The sequence below is a fragment of the Bactrocera oleae genome, chromosome 3 (genome assembly GCF_042242935.1).
Source record: "Bactrocera oleae isolate idBacOlea1 chromosome 3, idBacOlea1, whole genome shotgun sequence".
Lineage (NCBI taxonomy): Eukaryota > Metazoa > Arthropoda > Insecta > Diptera > Tephritidae > Bactrocera > Bactrocera oleae.
Window position 1 is genome coordinate 35,390,409 of NC_091537.1, and position 12,262 is coordinate 35,402,670.

The 12,262-nt window shown below is 34.5% G+C and overlaps 1 protein-coding gene across 7 annotated transcripts in view; it reads right to left on the reverse strand.

Moving 5' to 3' along the window:
• The window catches only part of Ncoa6 (Nuclear receptor coactivator 6), a 52,000-nt gene that overhangs the window by 23,475 nt on the left and 16,263 nt on the right, over window positions 1-12,262 (reverse strand). Inside the window, exon 4 of one of the 7 annotated variants that reach the window (XM_014240052.3) lies at window positions 5,796-6,449. The exons of the other annotated variants lie outside the window; for them this stretch is intronic. Within the exon in view, the coding sequence (XP_014095527.2) occupies window positions 6,391-6,449 (59 nt within the window). The 3' untranslated portion in view covers window positions 5,796-6,390. Of the gene's footprint in view, window positions 1-5,795; window positions 6,450-12,262 lie in introns of those variants that run through there. 7 annotated transcript variants of the gene reach the window in all.

Below are 12,262 nucleotides of genomic sequence, written 5' to 3' on the forward strand. Positions count from 1 at the left end.
TCTCAGCTGTTGAAATTTTTGTTTCTGTAGCTGAGCAGTTTTAGATCTCAACACTTAAAAAACTCTCTTGCCTTTTCTGACTCGGCTAATTCCGCACGTATGCGGATTGCGCCCCTCGCGTCGGTTGGGCGGGAGGAGGGTAATCGTTGGGTTATTATTATTAAAAAATAGTTAAATTTAATAACTTGTATTGTTAATATTTCTATATATATTAACCAATACATTGTTTCAAAAATTTTAAACTACAAGGTGCGTTCCAAAGTAAACAGGACTTAAAAAAAAAAGACAGAACAAATGGTTTTATCAGCAAAATCAATTAATTTTATTCAAAATAGTCTCCTTCTGCTTTAATGCAGCTTTTTGCACGGTCCAAAAGTATGTCGAACGAGTGTTTTAGCTCGTTGCCCGGTATGGCCGCCAGTATGCCGGTGCAAGCCTTTTGAATGGCCTCCACGTCTGCATAACGATTTCCTTTCATCGGCAAATGCATTTTTCCGAAAAGGTAAAAGTCGCACGTTGCCATAATAGGTGAATACGGGGAGTGGTTGATTGTTAAAATGTAATTTTTGGTCAAATAATCGGCCACAAGCGTCGATCGACGAGACGGCGCATTATCGTGCAACAAACGCCAATTTCCATCTTCGCGATATTCGGGCCGAACACGTCGAATACGGCGCACCAAACGCTTCAAAACTCCAAGGTAGAATACCACATTAACGTGTTGGCCGGGTGGAACAAATTCTTTGTGGACAATACCCTTGGAATCATAAAAACAAATCAGCATTATCTTCACTTTTCACTTCTCGAGGCGCGAGGATATGCAATCATCGCCTTGTTTCATCAATTGAAACGTTTCGGTAAAAGTTTTACCAATTTTAAAACAAAATTTAATGTTGGCTCTTTGTTCGAAGCTCATTTTCGCACCGATGACAAAAACATACTGACACTTAAAACGCAATACCTTCACTTCCAAGTTTACTTTGTTACTTTTTTACTGTTTACTTTGGAACGCACCTTGTAAACATAGGAACATATTTTCCTGAAATATTATATTTTAATTATCTCAGTAAGACGATATGATATTAAAGTAACTTAACTGAAATCTGCCAATTAATAAAAAACAGAAAAGGAAAACTTAAGATGCATGAGTTTCAGGAATTGAACATAATTGTTCGTATTCGCATTGAGCTTAACTCCTTCACGCTTATGACCTAAGCTTTGCCTGTTAGATATTGATCCTTACGCCCAGTTTTTTACATATTTCTGGTAAATCGTAGCGAATACATTATATTATGGTGAATTCCCTACTCGGTGTTTTTCATCTCTTTTAGCCGTTCAATCGAGCATCATATCATACAAAATTTGCACCTTCTCGTTCTTTTAAGTTCTCTGTTTTCAACGGTTCAGATATAATGACAAAAAAAGTTTGAAGACCCCGAACTGCAAACAATATTGGATGAAGATGATACTTTGAGGCAAAAGCAAATGACAGTCATGTTAAATGTTGCACAACAAAGAATTTCAGACCGTTTGAAAGCTATGGGAACGATCCAAAAGTGGGGAAATGAGTGCCACATGAATTGAATGAAATACAAATGGAAAACCGAAAAAGCACTTGTGAAATTTTGCTTCTAAAACACGAAAGAAAATCAGTTTTGCATCGAATTTTCTCTGGCGATGAAAAATGGATTTATTTTAAGAATTCTAAACAGGGGCTATTCCGCGACAACCATCAACATCGACTGTAAAAACAGATCTGTATTTGGTGCGATCGGAAGGGTGTGGTATATCATGAGCTTCTAAAACCTTGTGAAACTGTTAATACTAATCTAATTAATACTAAACACCTGCACACAAAGCAAAATCGATTCAGGATACAATCAGAGAACTTGACTGGGAGCTGCTACCCCACCCGCCATATTCCCCAGACTTGACACCTTCCGACTACTATTTCGTTTCATCGATAGAACACGAAGTCGAAAATCGAGCATCTGACTGGTTTGCTTGAAAAGACAAACATTTCTATTGGCATGATATCCATAAAGGTGGTCAAAATGTGTGAAAAGCAATGGGCAATACTTTGAATAAATTTTGTTTATTTTTGCATTCAAAATTAGTGTTTCATTCATACTGGTAAAGAGACAGTCACCCGGAATCCAACTCGTCTCGTCATCCTGATGATTAATATATACAGTTCATTAAAAATTACATTTATTATTTGACTGGCTTTGTGAACACTTTTGTGGCTCGTCCATTTAGGCTACTTTTTTGTTGTTTTTAACAAAATAAACATCCTTAAAAATAGGACGCCACATAAGCTATCTCCATGCGCGAAGATATCTTTAAACGGAAGTCGTTAAAAAGCGGGAGAAGCCAATAAGGTTATTTTTGAGACATTAAATATTAATATCTGTAACGAAACTGTTCGAAGAAGCTTCACAAAAACAGGGATGGAAAGGAAAACTTGAATAAAGAAGTCATGGTTTACAGCTAAACACACGGCTGCACGCTTAAGCTTTGCTATGCAACAGGCAAATTAATATCAGCAACATGCAAACTAAGCAAGTAAGGGATAGCTAAGTTCGGGTGTAACCGAACGTTTATACTCTCGCAAGGTAAAGTGATATATGGGATTTTCGTATATTTTAATTAGAAGTAGGTAGTAAGTATTGTATTCATTATTTACAATCACAGGCAGGATCATTAAGATTTCTTACATATTAGGCGTTAGATGCGATATAAATTCAACCGTTAATTCGAAAATATATATGTACAATATATTGGGTATTAGGTAAGAGAAGTATTGACCAAATCAGCCAAATGCTTTGGGGTCCAGATATTTGGTGTCTGGGTCCTTGAAAATTTATAGCCCGATTTCCAAATTTTTTGGGTATAAGATTAAATACCTTGAGGGCACTACTTGTACAAAGGTTTATCCCGATATATTCAATTGTGTTTGACTTGTATATTGGAAGTGAAAGAATCAGATGGAATTTAAGCTTGTGTTATATGGGAAGTAGGCGTGGTTTTTTAGGTTTTAGTAGTGTGATAGGAATATTTAGGTAATTGCACACACCAAATTTGATTTAAATTGGTCAAGTAGTTTCTGAGATATAGGATTTCACCTAGATGTGGGCGGTGTCACGCCTTATCTAACTTTATCCATTTTCACAGTGTATAAAGTGCTAATAGAACTTCTTCACACTAAGTTCGGTTAATTTAACCTTGATGGGTTGGAAGATATGTATATTAAACTATATAGAGGGGCCACGCCCATTTTTAAAAAATTTTAGTTAACTACTTACCTACTGCGATCCCCTGTACCAAGTTAAAGGTTTGTATCTTAATTTCATGCTAAGTTATGACACTTTATAAGTTATCGTTTAATGGCGTTTTGTGGTCCGATTACGTCTATCTACAATACCAACCCCCTTTGGATGCCAAGGGATATATGTAACAAGTTTCATCAAGATATCACAAAACAAGATGAACAAAACTACTATACTCTGTAGCAACATGTTGCGAGAGTATATTAAATAACTGGTATCTTATTAACCTATAAAATTGGTGATGAAATCCTCTAAGTTCTTTATTACTTTTTTTTTAAACAAATTTATTAAGATCAATAAATGCTACTTATATTAATGAACATATTCTTCACATTACTTCTGTAAGAAGAAAGATACCGTATTGCTATATTTTGCATTTTTTTTATCAGATTGTTTAGTGTTAAAAACTTTAAAGCGTTTTCGTCACAATTTACGAGGTAACGGTAGAGTTTTTTCGAATATTACGATAACAAATTAGCGGATATTTTCGTAAAAAAAATTTGCGTTTTATCCGAGACACTTATAATAACTACTGTTATTGTCCTATTTTTATATACTGAATATAATATTATATAAATGATCAGCGTGACGAGCTGAGTCAATTTAGCGATGTCTGTATACACGAAATAGTTCTTGAGTTTTGGAGATATTGATATGCGATCGAAATCAATTTTTCGTATGGAACACAAAACGGTAACGCTCTAACCTTTCAACAAATTGTTCGGATCGAACGATTATAGTATATATCTGACATTCAACTTGACCGATCAAAATCAAAGTAAAGATTTCAATAAAATATTTTTTTTATATTCTTACAACATGTTGCTACAGAGTATAATAGTTCTGTTCACCTATCGGTTGTTTGTATAACCTAAGGCTAATAGAGATAAATATAGGTTTATATATATACAACTAATCAGGATGTGTTGAAATCCAGATGTGTGTCTGTCCGTTCGTCTGTCTGTGCAAGCTATAACTTGAATAAATATTTAGAAATCGTGATGAAACTTGGTACACGTGTTCCTTGACAAAAAAAACGAAAACACAAGGGAGGACAAGTTCGAAGATGAACCATAAAACGACATTAATCGAAATTCTATAAACGGCCATAACTAAGCAGTAAATTGAAATACAATGTATGAAAGGTTTAATATGTATATCCCAAACCAGTCAAGCTATAGGCTTTTTAGGAGCAGGTGTCAAAATTGGTCGATGGGCGTGGCATCGCCCTCATTTAAGAGTAATCACATATCTACGGACCTACTCCACTAATGTTTGGTACATAATATTATTTTAACATTCCCATGTTACAGTGCCTACCAGTGGACCTCAGAACCGTGGCTGACTTTTTTGCCGAAAATATAGGTTGATGTGTGCGATACATAATTGAAATTAGGAGAGAATCGTTTCCTGATAATAGTATGTTTTTTTGTAAAAACTGGGTTCAATCGGGTCAATATTTCCCATAGCCCCCACCTACCTAATAGAAAGATGTTCGAACTTCCGTCTGACTTTTTGATGATAAGTGAGGTGTCTTAATGACACTCATAGAGTATCTATTTCTGTTAATAATATGTAGTAATGCTAAAACTAGATAAAATCGAATAAATACTACACCTATCTCCCATATACCTAATAAAAGATCTTCAAACTTCCGTTTGCACATCAACTCAATATCTTAAATTTAGCCTCGCCGGTTAAGTTTATGTCAGATATATCTAATTTAAGGATGACTTCAATATAGTTTTGCTGACGGGAAGTTAAGTATAGTTATAAAAAACTAACTAAGTCTATATCCTATAACATAACTTAATAAAATACCAAATTTGATTGTAATTCATTCACGATTTCGTCGAATAATGAATGTTGAATTCTTTCGCAACATTTTTAAATATGAAGTTTTGCCAAGACCTGAAGGTATCTCCCCTGCTTTGGTCCTTGTAAGTTGCAAGCGTATAAAATGTTCGGTTACACGCGAACTTAGCCCTTCCTTACTTGTTCTTATTAAATAACGTTAAGTCGATTTGAAAATCGTTTATATTAAACAACGTAGCTAGAAAAAATTGACAAAACGATTTCCATTGGATGCAAACTTTTGATACAAATGTTGAGCAAATCATACGTTTTAATGCTAGAAATCGATTGACACCAAATTTTTTAAACTAGCAATAACGGTTTGTGTTGTGAGACTATATGAAATAAAAATAGTGTTAATTAATCATTAAGAGATTTTGTATAAAATAAATAAACTCATCGGTATTCATTTAACAACAGCTATCCACCAGACCATATTTGTAACTTATACACTGCGCTTTAAAAGGTTAACACACTTCAGGTGTAAATATCATTATTATTAACGAAACATTTTTCTACTAAATAAAACATCAATTAGTATTTTACTTTTTTTCCATATATTTAATTAATTTGCTTTCGAAATAAACAAAAAAAATTAACAATTTAAAGGTCATCAGGCTGTACATATCACTTTTTTTTTACATTCTTTAACATTTTTAGCTAAGAACATTTTTTAAACTTATATGTTAACTATTTTAAACATTTGTATATTATATTATATTAATAATGAGTTGATCCCGCCTTGTTGAGAATGATGCCAAAGTACCGATTAGGTAGCGATTCGTACAATTTTCCAATGTAATGTAAAGAAATTGATGACCAAGCATTTTTAATACCTTCAACTAATTCCTCTTTAGCGAAATACTGCCGCCAAGACTCGAAAACCTTGCAAGCTAACCATATTCAAACCTTTTCTTTTACACTGATTTAAAGTAAGTAAGGGCCCACTGCATTAGATCACCGTTTTGTCCTTTAATCCCAGACTTAAACACCCGTGAAGTGAATATCGGTGCTTTATCGTATCGTGCAAAGTTCCAAACAAGTTTTTAAAATGAAGAAAATCAGTTTCCAGTACGTTTTTATACGAGTTTGCATTCATATTAGTATTCAAAAATTGCAGTTCGCAAGTACCATTTTAGAAGATGGCTCCCCACATCGTCACACCGCTCACACGACTATTTAGTGATTCCAACTGATGTTCCTCATTCTAAACATCATAGAAATAATAATTGTATCCATCGGGCGTTCCAAATTTTTTCTTTTCGTCTGGAAAGAAAACATAGCGCCAATTAGGCTTTAAGGCCATATTGTAGGTGCAAAATGTAATCGTGTTTCTTTTCCGGGAATCTTAAACGTTGGTTTTTTTTATGGTTTTAATAGTTTTAAATATGGACACACTTCAGCACTCTTTGAACAATAGATAAGTTCACTTTAACACCAGCATTAGGCGGACTTGGCAGTCGATTCATGAGAGTTGGATGCTTTTCTCAAAACTGCTGTCCTGTTAACATCGGAAATCATATTATTGATACCGCCTTTATTATTTAGACTTATTACTTATAAAAATTGTATACAACTGCTCGACTTCTGCTAACTTCTTTTTAATATTTATATTATTGAAATCTGTAACTTACTTCGATTATTGCTTTCTCTTCAATCGAAAGCGACGTTTCTTTGGCCATATTAAGAAAAATTGAGCACTTAAGCAACACAAAATAATTGGTGTCAATGCGTATTCCAACTCCGAAGATAAATGGAAATCAAATTGCAAAACAAAAAACACACTTTTTGACTAAAAAGAACAGAAAATAGCAAAAACCATATAATAAGTGATTCTTATCGCATGTCTTCTCTACCAGTGATTGTACATACAAAGTAGAAAAAATAAGAAAACAATAAAGTACCTGCGAGTTAATAACAAAAAAAATCAGAAGTAATTGTATTAGGCTGATGAAGGTGTGCTAACCCCATGACGCGCAGTGTACATATAACTCTATAATCGTCTTTTTGGCAACGTTACGATTTTTTTCAATCACTATTTGCCTTCTATTAAATATAATGACTTTTTGACAATTTGTAGATTTTAGAGAAAAGTCAGTTACCTAATTCAAGGTTTCAAGTATAAATTTACATATTCTGTAAACAAAAAATATGTTGTGTTATAGAACCAAACGATTATAAGAATTTCTAAGGCACGGTAATGATCTGAATCTGTACTTTTACAATGCCAAAATACCTTTAGTTCTAAAGAACACACATATTCCAAATTTCATCAGAATATCTCTATTCTTAGCATTTCTTTTGACAAGTTCAACGCTACGAGGATCGTCCTCTAACAGCCACTCTGTTTGGTTTGGTCCATGAACTATCCGGCCGTTTATGACGCTAAGTATTGTGGTGGTTCTGTACACTTTGCGGAAGCCATGCTGATAGTCTGCTAGGCTTAGGGGGTGAGTGAACGACGAGAGTAGCAAGGTCTCAAGTGACTTCACTACTGGGTAACGAAGAGTTATCGGGCGATAAACCTCGCCTTTGTTGGCGGGTTTCCCAGGTTTCAGCAATGCGACCCCTCTTCTGACTGTCTACACATTGGGTATTTGAAGAGTGGTCTGAATTGAGATCCATTATTCGGGGATTGCAGGGATCGGCATAGCGTAAGGTATTGTGCTCGTTAGCTAAAAACAACCGCGTCGGCAGGGAAATCGGGGTGGATTTCCGCGATTCTTCCAGCCGAGATGAAGCGAGCGGTAGCAGCAGCGATCACCGGAATTGACGACCTGAACAGGTCTTAAAATGGCTCCATCCATTGCATGTGTTGCACCTAACCGGGGTGGAATTTGGATGGATCCTCTTGGTGCAAATGATGCAGAAAAATTCCTTCGGCTGGACTAAAAGCCGGCACGGGTCAGGAGGTTGCGGAGCAACCCTGCTGCTAGGTGTTGCTCCAGTGAAGACAATCTTAACCTAAAAATAACCGAATCAAACAGGGTTAGATCGCCGAAACAACAAAAAGCCCCTGGCCGGATAAAATTCGAGTCAATTCCGGTAACGTAAAACCGGCTATCTTGGGAATTGTGTACTGACAATTCAGATTGTAGGGTATAGTTATCCGATCTGAACCATTTGATTGAAGATTGTAGCGGTTTTGGACGATATTCCTTGCGAAATTCCATAAAGATATCTTGTCAAACAAAATAGACGTATGGCAATTTTTTTTTCATTTTGATCATTGACAGCTATATAGCTATATGCTACAGTCGTCTGATCTACACAATTTGTTCGGAAATTGTGGCGTTGTCGTAGAAAATAATACATTCCGAATTCCATACAAGAACTTGATTTTGGTCGTGATGAGATTATTGGGGAGAAAAGACCGTGTGTTAAATTTCAGATCGATATTTTAAAAACTGAGGAACTTGTTTATGTATATACAGACAAAGACAGGGACAATCGACTCAGCTCATCACGCTGATCATATATACATATTATATATATATATAATATAGTAGTCTCCGACGTTTCCTTCTGTATGTTACAAACTTCCTGGCAAACTTATTATACCCTGTTCAGAGTATAAAAATGGTTAAATCTAAAAGCGGTATACTGGACCGGACAAGAACTACCACTTTTAATAATGTGATACTAGAACAAGTAAGGAAGGGCTAGGAAGGGATTGACTGATATTTTCGGTAGAAGGTAAACTATAGGCACTGGGGTCCACATATTTAGTACTTAGGGGCTGGAACAGCGACGCGAGGAGCGCAATCCGCATACGTGCGGAATTAGCCGAGTCAGAAAAGGCAAGAGAGTTTTTTAAGTGTTGAGATCTAAGCTGCTCAGCTACAGAAACAAAAATTTCAACAGCCAAGATCTAAAGTTACAATATAATAAATTGTTACATTTTCATTTATTAAGAGAAAACAATAAAGTCTTTTTAATTTTGAAAATTGATTCAGATAAGTCGAATGTGCTGGGAATGAGAATTAAAATCATGACATATACGGCGGAATGGCTCGTTTAGTTCAAAATTTTAGCAGTAAAGGTCTAAACTGCCTCGAAAGGCGAACCGGGATATTAAATTTAACTTCAGACAGGAGAAAAGAACTGCAAACAGTTCCATTCAAAATGTTCACTAAGAATATTATGCCAAGCATTTCCCTACGACTAGAAAGTGGAGGTAGATTAATAAGTTTTAAACGACTAGTGTATGGAGGTAGACTTATCCTAGAATCCCATCGGAAATGCGCTAAGGCGAAAAGTAAAAATTGGTTTTGAACCGACTCCCGACTTGTCAGAATGGATTTGGTAGCTAGGGTTCCATACAACAGAGCCATATTCCAATATAAGTCTAACCAAAGTTGTATAGTGTTTTAGTAATATACGGATCTCTAAATTCTTTAGACCAACGTTTAACAAAACTGAGGACAGCTTTTGCTTTCAAGACCATGGTATCAATATGACTAAAATTAAGCTTAGGGTCCATATTAACTCCCAAATCAACATAGTTAAAAACTTGCTCTAGAATATGGTGTTTTATTACATAAGAAGAGTGGTGCACAGATCTACGGGAAAAGCACATCATCTTACATTTATTGAGATTCAATGGCAAATAATTTCTATCACACCATGCAACCAAATTGTTTAAGTCTGTTTGCAACAGACACCTTTCCTCAGTTGAAGTGTATGATTAAAAAAGCTTTACGTCGTCAGCGTATAATCAAATTTTTGAGAATTCTATTACTGAAAAGATGTCGTTAATAAACAACAAGAACTGAATCGGGCCAAGATGGCTACCTTGCGGAACACCTGAAGAAACATTAATGATACATGGTTTACAAATTCAAGTAAGTTTGTTATAGTGGAATGCCCTTTACGAAATTCATGCTGAGACGAGGAAATTAACGGAGAAATCGAAAAGGTTATTTTTAATGTTGGATCTAAATCCACTTTTATGCAAGGGAATTATAAAACACTGTTTCCATATTGAAGGAAATACACCGTGTTTAAGAGAGGAATTAAATATCCTTGTCAAATATTTGGCACTATTTTTTATGAAGCATGAGGGTATCATGTCTGGGCCATAACTAAAAGATGGTTTTAACTTATTTAAATTAAGTAGGACGTCTTCTTCAGAAATAATTGGAGCGTTAATTAAAGTATTCGAACACAGGACGTGCTGATAAGAAAAAGTTTTGGAAGAATTATTACAGTAGTTTGACTTGAAAAATTCTTCAAAGATATTGGATATAATATTATTGTCACTTGAAATGATAGATTTGTATTTCATTGCGTACGGAAATTTGGAAATCCTTCGTTTGGAGTTGACGAAATCATAAAACGATTTTGGATTACTTACAATATTCTTTTTTACTTTATTTAAGTAATTATTATAACATTTTTTGTTTAGGTCAAGATATTGTCGACGCAATAGAGAATATTTAGAATAGTCGACAAGTGAACCGGTTTTTTTAAAATGTTTAAAGGCTCGAGTTTTTCTGTTTTTCAATTTATATAACTCTTTCGAAAACCACGGACTTATACTTTTGCTTTTATTAACAATTACTATTGGAACATACTTTTCAAATAATTTCATAATGTTATTAAAATGAGAGACACTCAATTCAATGTCACCATTATAATTAAGCCATGTTATTGTAGAAAGTTCTGTATTTAACTTTTTAAAATTAGCTTTTGCAAAGTTAAACCGAGTACAGAAGCACGAAGTTTGATGATTATTATCCCGTGTATTGACTATGATTTCGACAGATATTTCCAAAGCAGGATGACTCTGAATAACGGAACACTTTCAAGAGGTATCAACGTATACTAAATATAAGCATTTACCAAATTTATTCGGAATCAAATTAATTTGGTTCAGACCCAACTCGGACATTTTTTCAAAAAACTCATTAGAACTTGACCGATTGCAAATCGGCACGATATAGTCATCGAAAGGTTTCCACGAAGCACACAGTAAATTGAAATCTCCTAATGCGATTATTGAATCTGCATTATTTGCCATCGAAATAGCACTCTTTATTAAAGAAGCATGCTGCATGTATACAGATAAGTCCGAATCGATTTCAATAGATCTACAATTTAAACAGGACCAACGCAATCCCTTACAGTCGAGAATAGAATCTAAGATTCTACCTGTCAGTCCAGCACATTTAATATGGGCAAGCCCATCACAAAGCCAGCATGAAACGTAGCGATCTGACTCGCCTTTAATGTTACAATTGAGGAAGTTACAAGACCTAATAAACCACAAGAATGAAGATCAAATAAAAGAGTAAGTAGAACAAAATTTAATTGATATATAATAAATTAGTGTGTTAATAAAATATTAATAATAATAAATTCAATTAAGAACAAACGCAAAAATAATAGCAATTTTTTTTATCAAAGTTTAAAACCAAGACAGTTTGAAAAAGCAATATAGCGAGCAGTTTTAGAAGCACTGTAACAAATAAAAAGTTAAACGCAACACAGCTTTGAATAGATAGAAGTAAATGAGATAAATAAAGAGAGAAAATAAATAATAATAAAATAAAACAAAATGAAACAAAAAGCTGGCTCGGCACTAAAAATTCGAAAGTTTAAACTTTTTAATACTGCACAAAACTTAAGAACATTTAATACTTATCTTGCAACTCAGAGTTAAATCACTAAAAATTGTATTAACACGGTAAAAAAAATCAATTAAACTTGAAGAATTTTTTAAAATAAAAACACAAAAGTACACAGCTAAAAAAATTACGGCTAAAGAGCTTGAAGTGTTGCCACCTTGCAATTAGACAATTTTTGGTCACAAGGTGGCATACTTTAAACGTATTATTCACGATTATACCCCGATATAATCATTGTAGCTTGATATGCATAGTGGAAAGTGAAAGAATTAGATGAAATTGAAAATGGTGTTATATGGGAAATAGGCGTGGTTGTAGTGTGATTTAGCCCATTTTCGAACTATAACATAGAAATATGAAAAGAACGTCATGCACCGAATTTGGTTGAAATCGGTTAAGCAGATCCCAAGATATGGGTTTTCATCTAAAAGTGGGCGGTGCCACGCCCAC